The 23,494-nt window shown below is 36.3% G+C and overlaps 1 protein-coding gene and 1 pseudogene across 1 annotated transcript; one reads left to right on the forward strand and one right to left on the reverse strand.

Annotated features, from left to right (window-relative positions):
• The first annotated feature begins 10,866 nt into the window (after nucleotides 1–10,866).
• On the forward strand, nucleotides 10,867–13,365 carry LOC120172980 (phosphatidylinositol 4-kinase gamma 3-like). Its single transcript, XM_039180292.1, has 2 exons — nucleotides 10,867–12,251; nucleotides 12,862–13,365. Exons 1-2 carry the CDS (start codon nucleotides 10,875–10,877, stop codon nucleotides 13,237–13,239), a joined length of 1,755 nt encoding a protein of 584 aa, XP_039036223.1. The 5' UTR covers nucleotides 10,867–10,874; the 3' UTR covers nucleotides 13,240–13,365.
• A 3,340-nt stretch (nucleotides 13,366–16,705) lies between these two features.
• Nucleotides 16,706–19,703, reverse strand: LOC120172987 (annotated as a pseudogene).
• Nucleotides 19,704–23,494: the final 3,791 nt, after the last annotated feature.

Below are 23,494 nucleotides of genomic sequence, written 5' to 3' on the forward strand. Positions count from 1 at the left end.
AAATGGGATCGAGTGAGTGATGAATTTATCCAGCTCAAGTTCCTTCTTGATATACTTCTCGACAACACTAGGGATATCCGATCGAGGTTTGTAGTTGCCGAAGAAAGTACCCTTCAACGTTCTCTCGTTCAAGAAATTCACCGGACTTGTTTTGAATGCATCATCTCTGCTCGGCACGGTTCTTCGGTTGGGTTTTCTCAGGTTCCGATGATCAGCCGGCCTCCATTTCCTTTTCAAATACGATAATGGTATGAATGGAGAAGTGCCCTCGCTTAAGCTCGAGCTTTGTGATTTTATACTGTGGAGTTTCCATGTTGCAGTGGAGATTTCAGTTTCAGTGATGGTCAAGTGGTGAACATGGGGCCGAAAATTGTGGAGAGATGGGTGATGAACGTGGTTGAGATAATGGTGGGATAGTGGTGAGATAATGGTGGGTTGTTGGATTGTTTTTATACTTTTTAAAGTTTTGTGGAATGGTGGGTTGAACATGAGACATGCAAAAGTAATAATAAAAAAATTAATAATAATAATAATAAATAATATTTTTTAAATTCGGACAATAACATATCTCTACACATACAAAGCCAGAATATCACGAATCCGGGTGAATTCAGCATCGGAATTGCGCAAAAACAACAATCCTCCTCATAGAAAAGGTGTGTAACACGTGGACCATTTCGACAAACCCGCATACCAAGAATACGATTATGAGCTTCTTCCCAATGTAACAAAGACGATAGACCCTGAGCACACAACACAAATAGAAATAGGGATGGCGGGTCGCCTTGGCGTAAACCACGAGTCGGAGTGAAACAATCCGTAAGACAAACCATTAATCCGCACCTGATATGATACTGAAGTGACACAACATTATCAATGCGACCTATTGTTCCGCATATCCCATACGAAGTAACATGGACAGAAGGAAAGACCATTCCACCCTATCATACGTTTTCTCGATATCAAGTTTAAGTCACATCTAATCTAACAATATACTTTTTTTATTTTGTAAATATTTAGTATATCTGCTTTAAATATATATATATATAAGACTAAATTTTGGATAACCATGCGATTAAGATATGATATATTAAATTCAAGGGTAAATTACATTTAGTACCTCAATTAGTAATTTTGTTTTGCTTTGTTACTCAAATTTTATTTTGTTCAAAATAATGCATAACGTTTAGTTTATGTTTCAATTTAGTATCCGTCATTAAAAAATAATAGAACTGCTGACGAGGTATTTTCTTTTCTTTTTCAGTGATGATGTGACATTATCTTATAGTGATACGTCAACATCACAGTTAAGTTTTTAATGGCATATACCAAAATAAAACTTAAACTAAACTTTAGGTATGATTTTGAAAGAAAAAATAGTTTTGGTACCAAAATAGAACAAAAGCAATAGTTTAGGTACTAAATATGTAATATACCCTAGATTCAAATATATGTTTTAAAGCAGCTTATTGTCATTCAACTTGGACGATTCATAATCCTACATATACTAGTACTCTAACTGGCATGAGACAACTGCTTTTCTTAATCGAACTCTGAATAACAAAAAGTAATCTGCATTAGTGTATATATATATACACACACATACACTTTTCTATAGACAGCAACGTTTTAGTTCTTGAACGATTAAAGAAACCATGGATGCTGGTAGCGATGGGTATGGAGTTTGAACCTTTGCTCCTTTATTTTAGCCTTTCCCACTTCTTCAATAATTCTCGAGTGGCGGATGGTGTTGGCGGTTGGGGAATGCGAGGCGTTGACGCCGGAATATACGCGAGGCAACTCATGAACAATTCTCTTCTTGCTACCCTCATTCAGACTCACCCACACAATAGGATCGACCCCATGAAGGTCTTGGATGAGGCCTTCGCGAATACGCAAGCCGCAGGGTCTTGGACGGCTTGCATCATAACTCTCCACGAGGACAACTGTGTTATTTTCATTCCAGTCTCATTGCAGATATCATGTTAATGCAAACTAAACTAAGGGATCTTTGAAATTTTTTGTTTTCCTTTATATGTAGATGTTGCATGCTGTGAACATGGGAGATAGCGGTTCATGGTGATCAGACAAGGCGCAGCCTTATACAGATCCCCAATTCTACAACACTCTTTCAATTTCCCATATCGGTTGGGAAACTATGCGAATTACGGTAAACCTCCGGCGGTATAGGTGATAAAGGTTGCAGTAGAAGCAGGAGATGTTATTGTTGCTGGAACTGATGGACTGTTTGATAACTTGTCCGAAAGTCAAATATCGGAACTGCAGTAACAGGGATCGAACGAGTTTTACATCCGGAGGACGTCGCTTGGCAAGTGGCGCAGCGAGCTTACGACGTTTCCATGGATAAAAGGGCCGTGACTCCGTTCACGCAGGATTCTAAGATGGCGGGAAAATGGTATATTGATGGGAAAAGATATGATATTACAGTCATTGTTTCCTGCATTCTGCATACATAATCAACTGTAATGATGTGTGATACTTGAACTTTACTGTTCCCTAAATAAGACCCAACTTATAATGTTATCCAAGTAATAAGAATTAGGGGGTGAGCGTTCGATCGAGTCAAGTCAAAATATTTCGAATTATTCAAGACGAAAAACTCTTCATCGCAATGAGAGACTAAGCGAGAGAATAACACTAAAAAAATGTCGTTCACTCCCATACCGATGACCTACAGTGAACTTTTCCAAGGATTAGTCAAAGCCCACGTAGTGTCACCAAGATTTATAGATCCAATCAAACCACTTTATCCAAAATGGTACAATGAAAATGAGACATGTGAATATCATGCAAATCTCCGAGGACATAATATTGAGAAATGTCTCGCTTTTAAAAGAGTGGTTGAGGATCTGATCAAGAGAAAAATAGTATCATTCAATGACTCGGAGGCCCCTTGGGTTGCTACAAACCCGCTTCTAAATTACCGAAACCAGGGATTTAACGCTATTGAAGAGAACCGAATTATCAAGAGGAGGATTGAAGAAGTAATAACGTCGTTGAAATGGGTATATGAACAAGTGAAGAAGAGAGGGTTGTTGAGTCCTATAAAAGAATTTTCAACAGAAAAACCAGAAAACTTCTATGATTACCATTGCGAAAATGGTCATCAAATCTAGGATTGTCAAGAATTCAGGCTGACGATCCAATAATTGATAGACAAACAGGAGTTGTAGTTTTATGAAGAATGGATGATCGAGAATGAAGAATATATTTGTACCTATGAAGAAAGTTCAGGAAGAGTTGAGGGAAAATTATATAAGCATATTCCGATCATATCCAAACCAAACTATGAGGCAAGCATGTGAAGTACAACATCCAGAGTGTTGATCAAGACCCTGATGCCTTTTTCATACAAAAGTTACAAGATTGTTCCCTGGGATTATACGTGTAAAATCAATACTCCTGTGAGCAAGGAAGAAGAGATTGGTGAAGTTGGGTTTTTCACCAAGAGTGGAAGATGCTACGCTACTGGAAAAGTCAAAAAAACAAGAGTTGTGATAATTGACGATCCTAAAGATAAAGTAAATGAACCTGTCAAGATCGAGGAAGCTCAAGAATTTTTGAAGTTCTTGAAGCACAATGAGTATAATATTGTAGAATAACTTCATAAAACGTTGGCATAGATTTCGATGTTATCTCTTCTGTTGCATTTTGAGGTACATCGAAATATAATGATCAAAGTGTTGAATGAAACTTTTTTGGGAAATGATATACCAATGGAATGTGTGGACATGATGGTAAATCACATTAATGCAGACAATTTCATTTATTTCTATGATGACGAGATACCTGAGGAATGTAAAGGCAGATGCAAGGCCTTACATATTACTGCCCGTTGCAAAGGGGTCATCATCTCGTAGGTGTTAATTGACAATGGATCAGCTTTGAATGTCATGTCATTCACCACTCTAAATAGACTCCCTGTGGATACCTCTCAAATGAGGGTTTATGGCAATGTTGTGAGAGCATTTGATGGAATAAAACGTAAAATAATGGGGAAAATGATTATCTCTCTCAAAGTTGGCCCTACAACATTCGAAATAGATTTTGTTTTTATGGATATCCATCTAAGTTACAGTTGCTTGCTAGGGAAGCCCTGGATTCACATGGCCGGGGCAATTCCTTCTTCCCTTCACCAAAAGTTGTGATTCATTGTTAATGGGACTCTAGTGACCATCAAGGCAGAAGAAGACATAATTGCTTCTATCACTATCGATGCACCATATGTAGGGGTAGATGAGAATGCACTAGAGTCCTCATTCCATTCCTTGGAATTTGTTAATGCTACTTTTATCCTTGAAGGCAGGAGAATTCCCACTCCTCGGCTTTCGAAAAATACAAAAATGCAGTTAAAGGAAACATTAGCTAGAGGAGCGAAAGTGGGGAAAGGTTTGGGCAAGAAACTGCAAGGAATCACTTATGGATTGAGTCCAATTCCTAAAAGGAATTATTTTGGCCTCGGATATAGGCCAACCTATCAGGATAGAGTCATGGATGCCCAAAAGCTTAGGGAAAGAAATAAAGCGAGAACACAAGGTGAAGACATCATTTGGGGCCCATGGTCATACCACCACTTTCCAAATCTTTCGTGCCTGGAGGATTTGTGATTGATATACTGAAGCAGTCATGGGACGGTGAAGAAGTGGAAATAGTTGAAGATTTAATGGGAAGCCTGAGCATCAACGCCATCACAGATGATTATGCTGGAGAATGCTCATTGTCATCAATTCGCCCATGTCTTCCAGGTTACGTTTTGAACAACTACACTGTTGTAGTTGTAGAACTTCCCATGTTCTATAAGCACTATTTGAAGTAATGCATAATAACAAATATGTCTCATTTTGACCCGAATATATTTGGACTATTGTAAAAAGCAAACTTTTATTTGTCATTGCTTTAATGAAATGATGTTTTCTTTTCATTCTCTTAATAGCAAATCTCTCATTTAATTCTTTAATTCTTTATTCTTCATTGCTAATTATTCTTTTGGTAAATATGAAATAAAACTCTTGTCCACAACTGAATATACTCTTTTTTTTCATTTGCAGGTCTTCAGATATCAATTATTCAAATAATGATATTTCTAAACCATAAATTGATTATGAAAATAAAATGTGTCTTGAAGAATTTGAGGGTTATAAGGATGATGAGAAATGTGAGTTAAACACTAAACTCATTAGAATGATAGAGTAAGAAGATAAGAAAATATTGTCCCATAAAGAGAAAACGGAAATAATAAATTTGGGAACAAAAAAAGATAGAAATGAGGTCAAAATTTGCACTTCGCTTTCACCAAAAACAAGAGAGGATCTTATAAGCCTTCTACGAGAATGTAAAGATGTGTTTGCTTGGTCTTATCAAGACATGCCGGGATTGGATACTGACATTGTGGTGCACAGGCTGCCAATAAAACCAGAATGCAAGCCTGTTAAGCAAAAACTTCGAAGGATCAGACCGAATATGCTATTAAAAATAAAATAATAGGTGAAAAATCAATTTGATGTCGGATTTTTACATGTAGCCAAATACCCTAAATGGGTAGCAAACATAGTGTCAGTCCCGAAGAAAGATGGCAAAGTTTGGATGTGTGTCTACTACCAGGATCTCAACTGAGCGAATCCCATAGACAGTTTTTCACTCCCACATATTGAAACCTTGGTCGACAATACAATTGGTCATGCTCTTTTCTCCTTCATGAATGGCTTCTCAGGGTACAATCAAATCAAAATGAACCTTGAAGACATGGAAAAGACAATGTTTGTGACAATGTGGGGCATATTTTGTTACAAGGTGATGCCATTCGGACTAAAGAATGTTGGGGTAACATATCAAATTTACAGGACAAAAAGAGAACCGGATAAAAACTTGTTGGCTTCTCGTCTTTGCCCTATTCTTGTTAACACAAGAATGGGCAAAGAGGGTCAACTGTAGACACTCGTTTTTGTCCATGTCCTTTTTTTATTATTATTATTAGTATTATTATCATTATTATTTAATTTTATTATTATCACTTTATAGGTTACACATGCCCGAATGGAACCCAAAGAAATCAGTCCAATTACATCAACCCGAAGCTCACTCTATAGCCTATCAAGAACCCTAAACTCAACCCAATATCTGACCCAACCCCAAACCTAGCTTGATAACCCTAAACATATTAGGGTTTCTTCTCTCTCACAGTAATCCCCACCGACCAGAAGATGGATCGTCCATCACCGGTATGTGTGGTACACACGCCCAATGTTTCAACTCCCGGACGCACTTGTTCCCCACCAATAGCCTCCTCAGTCACGTAAGCCATTGCCATCGTCATCAACGTACTCCGAACATTGCAAAACATCACAAAGTTAGAGAAAAATCAACCAAAATCCAAAAACCTATTAGAATAATTCCAATAAATCTCGTAAAATCAGGATTTTTACCAAAGAAATTAGAAAAAAGTCATACACTGGCCCTAGATATCATCATCTCACCAAACTAAGATTAAAAACCAAAAACATAACATAAATCAAGGGGAGAGCATTAAAAAAAGATTAAATGAAAGAGAAAAAAGAAAAAAGGAAAAAACAGAGTGAGAGTCTTACCTTTCCTTGCAGATTGAGGTCGTGGTTCTCATCGGAGTGGAGGAAAAGCCTTACCGAAGGTAAAAAGAGTCATTGTTCTTTTTGGTGTTTGTTTAGGGTGTTGAGGGGTAGAGGGTTTGATTTAGAACAAGGAGGAGATGAGAAGAATGGGGTCTTAGGGGTTCGATTACCCCGCAGTCGCCATCGATTTACGACAGTTGTGATGTTTGGTTATTCCCCCATGGTGGGAAAATGGAGAGGCAGAAGATAGAGTTGAGAGTTTTTGGCTCTCTCTCTCTCTCTCCCTTGAAACAAAAAAATGAAGCAAATGGGAGTAAATGGTTGGTTTAGGGTTCATTCTGGGCCATTTATACGTTAAGTGAAACGGTGTCGTATAGGTGGGAGAGGCCGCGTGTTTTAGAGAAAAGGGTCAATTGCAATGTAAGTCCTCATTTGTAATTTCTCGTTTTAGTCATTATTGAAGTTCTGTGTTATCTCATTTTAAGCCTTTATTTTTTAGCGTTTACATTTAAGTCACTAGTATATTTATTATGCACTATTTCTTAATATTCGAATATGGCCCTGTGTTTTATGATTCTTTTATTTTAGTCATTATTTAATATAAATACATTTAGGTATAATTATTATTTGCCCCTTTATGTTTCTGGTTTGTTTGATTACAGTCCTTAATATTATTTATGGGTTATTTTAGTTTCCAGCACCTGTATTATTTAATTTATGCAATCTTGGCTCTAGTTTATTTGTAATTATTGTTTAGCCTTTCAAGTTTTTGTTAGTGTCATTTTGGTCCCTTATTTATGTGCACATTGGTATTATTACTTTACCTTGTTTTTTATAAATCATCCTTGTTTTCTAATATATGAAAATGAGTAAATTTCATTGTAAGGGAAATCTACGGAGATATCTCCCAATTACAAGGAATGTATCTTTTCAAGGATTTTTCACACAAAGGTTTTTTATTCGATAATTTTCTTTGCTTTACGTTTATTTATTTTGATTTGTTTTACTTCTTTTCATTTTCATTTTATTTTGTTTTGTTTTATTTTAGTTTATTTTATTTTTGTGGAAAATGTGAAATGATGTCATTTATGAGGGGGAATCTATGGAAAATTCTCCTAACTATAAAGGAAGTGCATTTCTGAGGATTGTTCACACAAAAGGGCATTAGTTATCCGAACATTTCTATAATTCACTATAACATTATATATTTTAAACTATAAAATTAAAGAAGCACTATTTTGACCCACTGCACTTATTGTTTTAGTTGTTTTGGAAATTGACACTTTTTAGTTGTTTGTAATTCTCAATAATCATTTAGGTACAAAAAATTTGGGCGTTGTGGGGGTGTTCACCCTTCCTCACACGTAATCGACTCCGGAACTCTTAAAAATGAATTTTTGGTAAAACTTAGATCATTTTTTTAGGTTTCCGACCTACCTAACTTAAAGGTTGGTAACGACTCCAAAATCAAATTGTTTTCAAAATTATATTTCATTGTCTTACCCGAATTAATTTTTTTAAGTCTAACGAATCCCCGAGGGAGACGTTATGACCATGAGTGAGAGTCCTTGTTTACACGTAATCGATTCCGGAACTCTTAAAAATGAATTTTTGGTAAAACTTAGATCATTTTTTTAGGTTTTCGATCTACCTAACTTAAAGGTTGGTAACGACTCCAAAATCAAATTGTTTTCAAAATTATATTTCATTGTCTTACCCGAATTAATTTTTTTAAGTCTAACGAATCCCCGAGGGAGACGTTATGACCATAAGTGAGAGTCCTTGTTTACACTAAAAGTATGCTTTTTACCCCATGATTTAATTAAACATTGTTTTAAGGCCAAACCAAAGTAAATTATCTCATCTAGTTCGATTTGGTTTTCATTGTAGTTTGGATTGTTTTGGATTCAAATATCTAGAAGCCTATATATTTTTGTTTGGTTTGATCTTTCCTTAAAGTCAAATCAAATTACGTCATAGCCACCTTTACTTTCATGGGCATGCCTTTGGAGACCTGGAGAAATACACTAGAAAGTCTCGGCTCTAGGTTCCTGGAGTTCAAAGAAACATGCATCCTCCGCCTATATCGGAGTTAAAAGAAGGGGTCACCCGGATTGTATCTCTGTACCATATGGTTACTATTCGATTACTTAATGCCAGCTTCAATTGTATTGATTTTCTTAAACCTGTGAGTGCAGATACCGGATTTTAGAAACGGTGATGATATAATAGATGCAGTAGTAGTAGAGAGGAGGCCATTGGAAGTGGAGCAAAGATTCTTTACGGAAAAGGTGCATTCGACCGTTACCTTTCGCAACATAAAGCGAATGAGTTGAAGGTGTGTGTGAATTTGTCGACTTTGCAGTTTATTCCAGGATTTGCCTGTGTATATTGAAAATTATGTGTTGTTGCAGACAAGTGTGGAGGGAAGTGATAAGGAGCAGGCTGAGGTCGAGGTAGAAACGGAGCTTCTTCCTTCGGTTGCTGCCGGCATGTGATGATGATGGTGAAGAATACGTAGATGTAACTTGATTGTACAATGTACATAATAAGCTGACACTAATTTTGGGACGATTCATTTTACATCGGTGGGTAAATTTGGAAGTATCAATGGGGTAAATGGTAACGACCATGTTTAACTGTTATGTATGAGCAATGTTGATGAACGCAAATCAGGGTGATTCTCTCTTCTTATTATATTACATCGGTGGACATCTTTCTTTTGTTGATCAATCGTTCGGACTTAGTCTGTCTCAAATAATAGATATCCCATACCAAATTAATAAATCATGATATTAATCTTCTAAAATTATTAAATCAGATCTCTGAAGTAGTCAATTGAGTATAAAGGTCTCTCGTGAGTCCCACATCGCTAACTATTCTGTGTTTCTGGGCCTAATATGCGCTCGATTCTGTTGACTCCGTACATTTTGTCCAAGTCCATAGCTGGTCGAGAACATATTGCACGTATCAAAAATGACATTACAAACGATTATTCGGATGTTATTCAACAATCACATAAAAGACAAAGGATATGATTGCACAGTTCAGTCGGTTTAACAGCGTGAAGCCATTTGAAAATTTGAAAATGTTCCCTCAATGGTATTAAAGGGTACTGAAAGTAGGGGTAATTCAGTCTTTTAGGATGTAATAATTATTTTTTTTAGTAAACCAAAAATAAATAGAGAGTTAAACTTGGGTTATTGGAAACATAGAATCAACGACGATGATTCTTTTCCCCATTACTGAGTTCTTCAGGTACGAGGTACCATCATTTTTAATTTCGCATTTTTTTTGTACTTAAATCGTAACTTTTATTTGCATTCCATTCTTAGCTTAAAATCTCTCAAATTGCTTGGCTTAATAATCAGATCCGATGAAATGTTTGCAAAATCATTGATATTCTTAACTTACCTCTTCAAGATTCTATGTATGCTATGCCTTTTTCCTTCTTTCTGAGAATTGTGAACGAGAATTATAGGGAGAAAATTATATTCTTTAACTATTATTTCAAGTCTTAGACTCTTAATTATGCTTGTCGTGGTTGTGGATATGACGGATGTTATTATGATCATTGCAAGTATCGTGATCCTAAATTTTTTTAAAGGAGTTGATTGTTTTTAAAAGGAGTTGACTTTTAGGGAAAAATATAGAATAGAGGGAATAGCGGCTCGTTATTGTCGCAATCGGCTGCTACATGTTAAATTGCGGTCGTGATCCACACTATTGGTGTTATTCCAGTTCACATCACTATTTTCCGCAATAGCGGTTTTGGCTTCCGCTGCTACTGTTATATAGCGGCCGCTTTTTGAATCCCTAGTTTCTATTACTAGTACGGATAGAGTGAAAAAAGTTAAAGGAATGTGTGTTTTCTTATTTTGTACATTTCTTTTCGACTGTGATTTATGTTATAATTCCCCAACTCTGAGTTAGGTTTACTAGTTTTCGACTTTTGGTTTGTTCCATCAGACTCAAATGCTGGCTGATGGTACTCATAATGCCTGATTACCTTTTAATTTGAAGGTAGGGAGTTCGAATCCAAAACTGCAATAATAGTCGACTATATCAGTATGCTATTGAAAACTGGGAGTGAAAATGGATACTAAATATCTTCTCTATCTTTGGAGTAAACTAGGATTCTTGGAACCTTACTATAAGCTCCGACTGTTTCTGATTAAAGTTTTTCCCGTTGCATTGTTTGAGAGTATTTCCATTGGAGTTTGGTTTTTACAAGTTTTAGTTTAATGTAAATTTTCTGCAGGGTAGACAATGTCGATTACCAGCGTAGCTTTAAGCCCTGCAATTGAAAAGTCTGCTGCTTCCAATGAAAATTTTCCGTCTAGATATGGACAGATTATAAGCGACTCAATCTTAATTTTTCTCTCTGTCACTGGGTCTATCATTCCCATGCGCATAATGGAGTCCGATTCCATTGCTTCTGTGAAGCTGAGAATTCAGAATTCGAAAGGGTTTTTTGTGAGGAAGCAGATGCTAGTTTTCAAAGGGAGAGAACTAGCTCGGAATAATTCTCGTGTCCAGGACTATGGGATTGCCAATGGGAATGTATTGCATCTGGTGTTAAAGTTTTCAGATCTCATGGCTATCACTGTTAGGACTGTATGCGGTAAGAAGCTTGAGTTTCACATTGCAAGGGGTAGAAATGTGGCATATGTGAAGGAACAAGTTGCTAAGAAGGGAAAAGGATATTTTAATCTCAAGGATCAGGAACTGGTATGTGATGGTGAGGAGCTTGAAGATCAGAGACTAATTACTGATATCTGCAAAAATAATGATGCAATGATTAACTTACTGGTTAGAAAGTCTGCTCAGGTACGTGCTGTAACCATTGAAAGAGATTTTGAAGTTTCCATCGAGACATCACCTTTAAATGAGGAGCCAGATGCCGTGGGACATTTCCTTGGCAGCACACCTTCTGTAAAGCATCAGGTCAGGGAGAGGACGATACTGCCGAGAGATTTCATTTTGGAGCCTCTGGCTGTTAATTCTAAGGTTCAACTGCCGTTAGTTACTAAAGAACTAATTGACCTAACTTTTGATGGACTAGAGAGAGGCAATAGCCCTATCCGGTCTTCAGAAGGTTCAGGCGGAGCTTACTTCATGCAAGACTCATCGGGTCGGAAGTATATCGCAGTATTTAAGCCTATTGATGAAGAGCCAATGGCTCTAAATAACCCTCGTGGCCTCCCCTTATCGCTAGATGGTGAAGGGTTGAAGAAAGGAACACGTGTTGGAGAAGGAGCACCAAGGGAAGTTGCAGCTTTCCTTTTGGATCATCCAATACCTGGACCTCGCTCTTATGGTAATGGAGAGAAGGGCTTTGCCGGGGTTCCTCCTACTGTTATGGTCAAGTGTCTGCATAGAGGGTTCAATCACCCTGAAGGTTATGAGTATGATTCCAAGTATATTAAGATTGGATCACTGCAGATGTTTATTGATAATGTTGGAAGTTGTGAAGATATGGGCCCTCGTGCTTTCCCAGTAGAAGAGGTTCACAAGATCTCTGTGTTGGACATAAGGTTGGCAAATGCAGATAGGCATGCTGGAAACATACTAGTCACAAGAAATTGCGAGGAAGACCGAGTTTCACTTGTTCCCATTGATCATGGCTACTGCATGCCTGAGAATGTAAGAACCTAACACTCTTAACTTTAGCATTTTTGTTAGATTTTTATTCCCTTCATACAGTTTATAGCTTTGTGGCCCTCACTTTACATTTTCACTTTCGAGGACTAAAATGCTACATCCAAGTATGTGACCCTTCATTTTGAGAGCAAAATTTTTGTTGCCTTCCCTACTGGATTTGCTTGGCTATGTTCTGGTCATAAGCTTGAAAAGTAGTTTATGGTTTAGCTGTCTAGTGATCTTATGGCCACATAAGCCTCCTATAGCTATGCATATTATTTGCTTTATTTTTAGTACTTGAACTGAGATGACTATCCAGCTCAGTTGGTAGAGCATAAGGTTCTTAATCTTGAGGTCGTGGGATCGAGTCCCACGGAGAGTATTTCATAATTCGGAGGTCTTCTACGGAAGTTGCTCTCAACCTGGTGTTGGGGGCAGGCTACTATCTTACCTCCCCCTTACCCCATTACATATGGGAACAAGGGACAGCCATTTAGTACTTGAACTCTTGGTTCTATATTAAAGTTGAAATCCTTGTGTTTTACGTGACAAGTCGGTAAATCTATTTTACCTTTAGCATTCATATTCGTTTCCTTTATCTATTTTTCTGCAGTTTGAGGATTGCACATTTGACTGGCTCTACTGGCCTCAAGCTCAAGAACCTTATTCACCTAATGTCATTAATTATATTAAGTTGCTGGATGCTGAAAAAGACATTGAACTTTTGAAGCTTCATGGATGGGACATGCCGCCAAAGTGTGCACGCACATTTCGCATTTCCACCATGCTTCTGAAGAAAGGCGTTGAGAGAGGACTCACACCCTTTTCCATTGGAAGAATCATGTGCAGGGAAACACTGAAACAGGAGTCGGTGATTGAGCAGATCATTAGAGAAGCAGAGGAAGCTCTGGTCCCAGGAATGAGTGATGGTGCATTCTTCGAAACTGTGGCATTGATCATGGATCAGCATCTCGATGAACTAACCCCATAAGCCGTGAGGCGATTAGCTAGGTACCTTTACATATATGCATTTTCTACATGCAAATCTACTGCAGAACGATGATGGTAGTCCATAGTTTTAGTTAAGTGGTCATTACATAAGTTCTGTGTAATATATGGGACGCTGCTAGAGCTTGTGTTTCCATCATCATTTTCACTTTGTTCATATATCTTCTAACTTTCTCGTGTACCGCGTTTGTGAACCCTAAACCTGAACCGCCTTTAAGCAATCTTTACAATAACAAATAGTGTTGGTGAAATTATGTTGTTTGGTTATAGCTATGTGCATAATATTAACTTTGTTTCCAAGAAAGTTAGATGATGCATTGTAGGAATGGTTTTGGATAGAGACAAATGAAAGATCAGGCATGTGATGCAACATCTGGTATGGTTTGCTCCAAAAGTGACAGGATAAGCATGCCACAAAGTATCCCTTTCACTACTTTTCCTTTGTGTTTTTTGTTGAGAACTGGTATGGATCCAGAACAGATTCACAAAATTTTGCAAGAACGTCTAATTGTGCATGCTAGAAATTTTCTTTCTTTTTTTTTAATCAAATTAGGTCCAACTCTTTTTTCTCTATTATTAAGCTAAAGTGATTACAAAATAGTATCTGTTCGAAATACTTTTAATCATTTAACAATGAACGCTCAATCATCCTACTACACTCGTTGGTACTTGAACTCGTAACTTCTAAGGATAACAACTATTCCTTTTATATTAGGTCCAACCCTAGAATGGAAAAAATAACTTTAACTATATAAAACCTCAATGGTGTTGGGTCATTTTCTCATTATTCCAGCACAGCTGGCTTTGCACTCTAGGCTCTTTAGCCTGCCAATTGTGAAAAGTGCACCATCCTTTGATTTTGGTGCCCTCTACCTACATAACAACAAAATTGGATCCAACTTTAACGCAACTTTATCAAACACCACAAGCTTGTATTTGAACCAAATTCTCTGCATTCGGGACAAAGCCATATGTTTTTTCTAACCTGTGGACCAGGGCACTGACTTTGTCACCAACCAAAATTCAATTCACTGCCCTTCTCTACTCATTCACCGACACCACCACTGTACAACACTTACTTCACTATGTAAGGACTCTATAAGTAGAAATGAAAACAGCATCCCCTGTCCATATACAATTTCTAAGGGTAAATTACACATTTAGTATCTCCGTTTTAATGTCTAAGCTTTTATTTTTTTCAAAATCATATCTATAATTTAGTTTTCATTTCATTTTAGTATCCAGCAGTAAAAACTTAACCGTTTTGTACCTAAACTATCAGTTTTTGTTTGTTTTAATGCCTAAACTTTCAATTTTTCAAAATTCAACGTTAAATTTTGAATGGGGTACTAAAATGAAACAAAAACTAAACTTTAGGTAAGATTTTGAAGAAAAAAAATATGAAAGCCTAAGTACTAAAACAGATCAAAACTTATAGTTTATGTACTAAATATATAATTTACCATTTTTTTAATAAAAACACGGTTCTTCTCTTTGTACTACTTGTGCTAGTGCTAATAGTAGAAAAAACATTAACCCGTTTCATTTAATAAAATATTATTTGATAATGATAATATATGTGTAGCAATAATAAACACTAGTAAAATTATGGAGGATATTGTTATTTTTTTCCTTAAAGATGATTATTCTTTTAAAATTAGATATGTTCAACGATTAGATGGTTCATTTAATCCGATCTGCATATATAATTTAAATAAATTAAATTAAATTATATATTATTTTTAAATTATTTTTAAATTAAAAATAAATAATTTGGAGAAGAAAAAGTTGATTCTAGCTAGTGATTGGTTCTTTTCCGAAATCAGACATGAACCTGACCAACACCTTTATTTCAAATAAAATATGAAACAAAATTCTCTTTTTATGTTTTTCACATATATCTGTTTGGTTTACTTGAAACACTTTATTCATTGTGATGATTATTTTTTAGATTATTTTTATTAATACTTGAAAATATTAAACATGATATGAATATATATATATAGGGATGGCAAAAAAAACTCGAACCAGACCGGGAAAATCGAAAATCGAATTAAACGGGTCGGGTTTGGGGATGATAAACGGGTACGGGGACGAGGACGGGGAAAAACCGTTTATGTTAAACGGGGACGGGGACGGGTTTGGTAATCCCCACCCCGATTACCCGGCCCGATACTTGACCCGATAAATATTAAAAAAATATTATATATATATATATATATATAATATTAATAAATTTAATTTAAATTAAAATATATATATAATATTTATATATTTAATTTATATATATATATACCCGGCCCGATACCCGTTTAAATAACCGTTTATGCTAAACGGGGATATATGTTTCCCCGCGGTTTTTCCTGATTACCCGATGGGGATCCCCGTTTAAATCTCTGTAATTTTTTAAGCGGGGACGAGTACGTGTTTTTTAAACGGGGATAGGGACGGGACCAATACCCGGCCCGTTGCCATCCCTATATATATATATATATATATATATATATATATATATATATATATATATAATAATATGTGTATTTGCTTTTAAAAATATTATTGAATATAATAATAATGATGATAATAATATAATATTTTAAATATATTTTTATATAGAGTCCAATGGAACAAGAACATGGAAGACGAGCTCGGGTAATTTTTGAGAGAACAGTTAAGTTAGAATCTTTTAAGAGGCAAAAATGGAAACCTAATATTATATTAATTTAAAATTTTATTTTTTTAAAGATAATAACTATAAAATATCATTTTTGAGAGGAGAAATATAATTTTACGATTATATTTATTTAAAATGTTATAATTTCAAAAAATTTATAATTCTTAAAGATAAATAGATTACATAAAATTTATATCTTATACTTACTCATATTATTAAAAAGTATAATAGTTTTAAAATATTTAGTGAACAATTTATCATTTGGTCAAAGCCACTGTCAGCACCCCAGTATTGTTAGGGATGGACATGGACAGAACCCGACAGATTTTGATATGACTTAATATAATCGAGTCGGATTTTTTTAAAAAAAATTGGGTTCGGGTTGAGTCGGAATCAGATTTAGGGTGAAAAATACACGACCCATAAAAACTAGAATTTTACCCTATATATTTAGGAATAATTAGAATAATACTCATCTATATATTATTTTTTCAATTAAATAACTGTTTTTATTGAATAAAAATAATATTTTTTATTATTTCAGATCAGGTCAAATTTCGAGTGGATGAGTCATTATTCTCGGGTCGGGTGAACCAAAAATCTGACCAACCTGACCTATGCCCATCCCTAAATATTGTCCTTAATTATGAATTTTCCTATCAATATCTTTTAATTTTAAATAATTTATATTTAAATAATCTTATTCCGAAGAGAAATCTCAGGTAAATTAAACTTCTCTTAAATTTTTACAAATATAATAGCGAGACTTATGTAATATTACAAAAAGTAGGTGTAATTATATTCCCTACAATTAAAAACTTTTTTAAAAAAGAAGAATATAACATTTATATAATTACATTAAACTTCTAAGCCAGCTAAGAAAGTGACTCCAGTTGATGGTAACCATGACGATCCATAAATAAACTGTGCCACTGTAAATTTGGCTGCTTCAATATCTGAAGTGATAAGTCTATATCCCGGCCATCTCACCCGTTGGCCGATTGCCCCACCCGGTCCATAGTTCTTGTATTCGCCGTAGTACAACGTATCCACCGGAGATGTAGCGTTCCACTCGAGCCATCCCCTTGGGTGAATGTGGTCACTCATATACGATAACATGAATACTGCCCTAGAGTACAACTTCCATGGGCGTCCTAGATATGTTTGGAAGCTACCGTTGGCGGCTGCCAGATCCGGCGTCGGTAGGATCCGACATGCATGGATTGATATGCCCGTATTCTGGTTCGGGTCCTTCCGGTTCTGTGCCGTGATGGTGTTCTTCTGAAACAGCATCGGCTTCCGGGCGTAAATGCTACAGTTTTGGAACACCACGGCGGCGTTACCGAAAATGAAATCAACCGTACCGTAAATGTCACATTCACGGTAAAATTGACGATTAGAGTGAACGTATAATGTGTCTTGGTAGCCAATGATGTTGCATCTGTATACTACAGCATGGTCTGCCCCGATGCGTAGTGCCACTGCCTGGTGCTTGGCTGGTCCAGCCCAGTTCTCAAATGTTATGTCTCTTGCAATGAAACCGGAGCCGGTTGCCGCTGAAAAGAACGAGGGGAAAACAGAGAATTGATCATTTGTTGACCAATTGTTTTCATCTACGGGATCAACGTCTTTACTTCAAAATGAAACATTAATAATAAAAAAAATAAAGATTAAAATAATTATTTAACTAAATACTGAAGTCATATTTTTTTACATCCAAACAAATTTATTTATCCAAGAAAAGGAACATGTAAGGGGTAAAATAAAGTTACCGAAGGCAGCAGTGTGGAATGTGGTGATGTTGTCGTAAAAACTTTTGCCACCTGTTATTATTGTTTTACTCTTTCCGTCTCCTACAAACATCAAGTTTATTTTCTTCCTCCCCACCTTCAGGTTGCTCTCTTCGTACCTGCAAGTATGTTACTTAGTATTTTTAAACAGTACTCTATGATTTGTCAAAGTAGTTATTTTAGTTTTTTTAACCATTTTAGCTTTTTAACTTTTATTTAGGATAAAAATACTAGCATTTAATAAATAATCACTTTGGTTTTTATACTTTTTTCTAGAGTATTTTGACCCTAAATATCTCATTTAAGTTATAAAAAAACCCTCTATTTTGGAGAGTTGAATCATGTGTTGACGATGATTGGGAAGGGCATGGGTCGGGTCAGGTTTTTGATCAACCCGATGCGACTCAAAATGATATACCTTTCACTCGAAATCTGACCCGAGTTTAGGGGTAACTTCACCTGACCCAAACCGGCTCCATTTTTTGAGATAAAACATGAACTCTATCCGACCCGACTTGAAATAAATATATTTATAAAAAAATATTATTTTTATTCAATAAAAATAGGGATATAATTGAAAATAAATAATGTACGAGAGTTATTATTGTAATTATCTCAACTATAGTAAGAAAATTTATATTATTTTTTGGATCGAATATGATCTGGTCGAGTATTTTTCACTTTAAACTCAAACCTAACCTAATGAATATATTTTCTAAAAAATCTGATCTGATCCAACCGGACCTCAATTTTTTTAAAGAAACCCGACTAAATCTAATTGATTGGGTCGAAACCTATCGTATTCGAGTACCGTGGCCATTCTTAGCAATGATTTTCATCTACGACGTTGTATAACTTTTTAGTTAAAATAAAGTCGTTGGAGCTAAAATGCTCCAAAAGAAGGAATAAATGCTAAAATAATTATTTTGATAGAGTTGAGTGCTAATTTTAACATTATGCTAAATATAAATACGAAAGAGAAGTGATTTTACCTTCCCGCCTTCACGTAAATGATGATCCGGCGAGTACTATTCTCCGGCGCCTTTTTAATGGCCTCGGCGATGGTCTTAACGGTGCCGTTTCCGTCTTTTGGAAACGACTAAGTCGGGCCGGATGGCCGACACAGGAGTGTCCAGCAGCGCCCTCTCCTCCCTCCTCAGCCATTTCGGGAAATGCTGCTCGTCTATATTTTCTCCCGAGGCCAGCAGCCTCCTGTTCTGCGTCGGCACTCCGCCCAAGTCGTCTCCGCTGATGGCGGCGAATATCGACAAACAGTTACTCACGAGCTCCGACAAGTCCGCCAATTTGGCGGCCACTTGATCCTTCACCGCCCCGCTCAGTCCATCAAACCCCTCCGTGCACGTGTCCTGGTTCGTCAACGCCGCGCTGAGCCACGTCATGACGTCCTGAGTGGACCCGACTTTACCATTGGAAACGACGGAGGAGAGGGAATGGGAGAGGGCGTCGACGGAATCTTCCAACAGCTCGAGGCAGTCGTCGTATGCCGACCGTACACGTGGATCCATCTGGATATAGGAGATGGACGTGGTCGTATAAAGAGCCTTGTTGAACCGCTGCAGCGTCACATTGAAAGACATGTGAACAAGGTCCTGCTCACCGGCGGTGAGCGAGCCAGGGAATTGGAGGAGCGAGTTGACACAGAGCTTCCGGAACCGAGTCTTGCCACATGTCCTGGAAATAGCTTGCGTGGGTTTACGGGGGATTGGGGTGGCCGCGCCTCCTCCGTCACGGAGGCGAACTACGAGGCCGGCACAGACGGCTGAGACAATGATGATAGTGAAGAAGGCAACAACTGATATGAAGAGAAGCCTTTTGCTGTTGTTTTTAGGTGTGAGTTCTGAATGCTGGAATGGTGGGAGCCTGTCGTATCCCATTTGTTGATTTTTGGTGAAAATGTAGAGAGAAATTAGAAACGAAATGAGAGAGTTGAGAATGTGAATGAAAGATCGTATAAAAAGAGAGAAAATACAATGGCTGAAGCAGTGAAGAATAGATTCGGACAAGGTGGGTGTGAACTCTCTGTCACCCATGAGCTGTCCTCTACTTTCAATGTGCCCATATGGCTTAGAACTTCAATTTAATTTTGGGTAAACTATAAGTTTTAGTCCTATTTAAACTTTTAATTTTTTTAAAATCATACTTAATTTTTAGATTTTATTTCATTTTATTATCTCACCGTTTAAAACTTAACGGACGAACTGACGTGGCATAGCTTCGGTGGCCTGACGATCAATACTAACGATGGATCATGATAGAATAATGAGTTGACCAACATAGTCTAGTTTCAGACCCATCAGACGGTGAACCATGAAGATCGGATGATGAAGAAATAGACGTGTTATCGTCGATTTGGAGAGATCAAGGCTTTTCCCGGTGAAACGGTGACCGAAATCAAGTTTAGGGAGTCAAAAAGGTGCAAACTGAGAAGTTTGGGCTTCATCAACCGACTGGTGCGACAGTCGGACGCTACGGCCACCAAGTCTATCCGTTACGTTTTTAACGGCAAAAATACTAAAATGAAACAAAAATCAAATGTTAGGTATGGTTTTGAAAAAAATGAAAATTTATATACTAAGCTTATAATTTACCCTTTAATTTTTAAATTTGTTATGTATCAATTTTCCCATGCGCCGTACGATAAGATCTCTGAAAATAAAATAATAATAGACTCAATGTCTTATACTTCTCTAGAAATCACGATATTCAAACAAAATTTCTAACGGACCTACGTGACCTATTAAAATTAAAATCATTTGATAAGTCGATGACATTAATCAAGTCTATATATTTGTCGGTTTACGAATAATTATCATTGTACAATGCCTGAAAAGTCGTTAGCATATTACTTTTTTTCTCATAACTTGGACATTAAAGTAGGCGTGAAAACGTCCTTAATCACATTTCACAGTTCATCATTGTTTTAGCATCTAAACTTAAGAATTATTGGGCCATTATTGGCTTGGTAATTTGTAGGGTTTTCCACAAGAAGAGAGGGTCCATGGGGGATGGGAAATGGCTGGATAGTCTCAAATAGGTGTCAATGTTAGATGCTTCTGATCAAAACCTGATCCCTTCACAACGTGGACGACATATCTCATCCTACCATAGCATTGTGGCCCTTCAAACTAGCTACACTTCCATAGCTCTATTCTCTTGTTAGTACACATCACATTTATGTCAAACACTACATTTTAACATTTTTTTATTAAGCTAAGATTATTATAAAATAGTATATATTCTAAATACTCTCTACCATTTGACATGAACGCTCAATCACCTGATTCAGTCACTGATGCTCGAACCCATAACCTCTAGGAACAACAACAATTTCTTTAACTACCGAGATAAGTTGATTTGTACACATTTAGCATCTTTTAACTTTACTATTTGAACCATTAAGTGGTATGTAGTTAGTAGTTAAAAGGAGTATTATTTTCTCAGATCATCACATATTATGTGTAAGCTCTGTATTACTTTTTAAAATGATGCCCTTAAAATATTTTATAATAAGATAAAATTGTAAAGTATCAAATTTTATCATATTATGTTTGTTTCTCATAAAAAAAAAGATTTCAAACATATACAATTAAGAAAATGTTACAAATTGACTATATAGTCGTAACATTTTCTTTAAAAGGTGTCATCCTCCAAGTGCTCTTAAAAGCAAAATAACGACATTTTTTTAAAGTATAGACTATAATATGATCCAAACTAGCTCCAACTTTCTCCATGACTTGATCACACCATGGATGTTATTCAAAGCATATTCTAAGGGAGTTCTTCCTTACTTTATCCTTTATTATCTTCTATATGCATCACTTAATGTTATAAGCATGCTTTTTCTCCTTAAACTATGCTTGAATAATCATATGTTATCATTCACTTGCATACTATATGATTTTCATGCATAACATATGTTTCCACATCTTTACTTAGCTTTATATTATGTTTTAGATTCATTTATTATGTTTGCATATCATTTTCATATCATGGCAGCATATATTCATTCATTCATTAACTCATGTCAAGTTATTCTAGCTCATGTTTGTTTACATTAGCTCACTAGCTTTAAATCCATGTTTCTTTAGCTCATTTGCATGTATGCATCGCTTTTCTACTCATATATGTTTTCTTAAAGGTCATGAACGTCCTATGCCTTCTATCTAGCTTATATACATGTTATCTTGGCTTATAGACGATCATTCATAGCTCATATCACTCAAACACTTCACGATATCACTCAAACACTTCACGACATCATGCATTTTACCTTGAATGAGCTCACACATTGCTTACTTTATTTTTTTTTATTCCTATAGGTGAAACAAAACAAGGCATATTATGGTAGCTTGGTTAGCTAAAAGGACAAGCATAGCAGCTCACACTAGCTCATGAATGTTATGGCAGCTCATTTCATCACTTAAGGAGCTTCAACTTAGCTGGAAGAGCTAGCATGTAGCTGAACTTAGTTGGAGGAGAGCTTTGGACCAAATTACTGAAAAGTGGACTAAAGGTAGCTGGAAGTAGTTGAGGAGATGAGAATACCAAAGCTAACTAGCTTGAGTTTATCAAACTATAGCTCACCTAGTTGGCTACCAAGACACTCACCTAGCTTACCTTGAAGCTAGTTCATCTCTAGGCTACCCAAGAACTTCAAGACATCATCATATGGTTGCAACCTCACCAAAGCATTGCAATAAGACCCATGTGCTTTCAAGTAGGCTGCCATGTGCATCATTCAAGCATATGCACTCCATGTGACATCATATAGGCGCCAAAACACCAAGGGATGCTTCCTATTCGGCCAAAGACTCCTTCCTCTTCATTTTGGCGCCAAATAACTTCCAAATGCATTCAAAACATCCTTAGGGCCGAACCAACACATTACCATTCAGCCAAGAGCATGTATCTTCATTAAAATCATGTATTTTCAAAGGGGTTTCAACCTTAGCCGAACCATCATGTGTCTATTCGGCCTAAACCCTTTGAAAACTATAAATAGGCTATTGAATTTCATTTGTAAACACACCTTTCATTTAATATAAGTGAGGTTATTATCTTTTCTCAAGTCCTTGTGACTTTTATCGACTTATCAAGTAAGTTAATTACTTGTGGCGTCAACCCCTATTCATTGATACTTGTGGTTCCTATCTCTTTATAGATAGTGGGTCCAAGTCCTTTGTTACTACCCCTTAGAAAGATTTGTAAGGATGGGTCTTTGCTCGTTATAGTACTGGTTCTTCCTTGGTCTTTCTAAGATACTTTCATCACCAACCATCCTTTGTTTCATCATCTATACAATAGCCATATCAACATACTTCCGCTACCAACTTCATAACATAAATAGCCCTTCATTTCACATTTACATCTACCACCAAGCCATCTCTTTGATCCATTCACTATACAGGTTGTTTTGCTTCCTTCCTAGATCCACAATCAATTAAAGGTAGAAATACCTTACATCATGTAGACTCTCAAATTTGGGGTCCTGTGATGTATCACATGTCACACTTGTAAATGGACAAGTCTAATTCTCCTTAGAAGTCTTTAGTTCAAACAGTTGTGGGTATGTGTTGTCAATAATTAAAAAAGATTCTGAATAAATATTATCTTATAATCACTCTAGATTAGTTTTTTTAAAACTTGATGTAAACTTAAATTTAAGAACAAACGTACGATTTTATGTTAATGATTACAAATTAAAAAAAAAATTCAAGAATGCGAACAATTGCCTTAACGATAATGGGTGTATA

The sequence above is a fragment of the Hibiscus syriacus genome, unplaced genomic scaffold (assembly GCF_006381635.1).
Source record: "Hibiscus syriacus cultivar Baekdansim isolate YM2019G1 unplaced genomic scaffold, ASM638163v2 tig00111937_pilon, whole genome shotgun sequence".
Taxonomy (NCBI): Eukaryota; Viridiplantae; Streptophyta; class Magnoliopsida; order Malvales; family Malvaceae; genus Hibiscus; species Hibiscus syriacus.

Bases quoted from the DNA above. Each gene is read 5' to 3' on its own strand.
- LOC120172980 (XM_039180292.1), top strand. From the start codon at position 10,875: ATGTCGATTACCAGCGTAGCTTTAAGCCCTGCAATTGAAAAGTCTGCT. The intron at 12,252-12,861 runs GTAAGAACCTAA...ATTTTTCTGCAG, and splicing joins GCTACTGCATGCCTGAGAAT to TTTGAGGATTGCACATTTGA.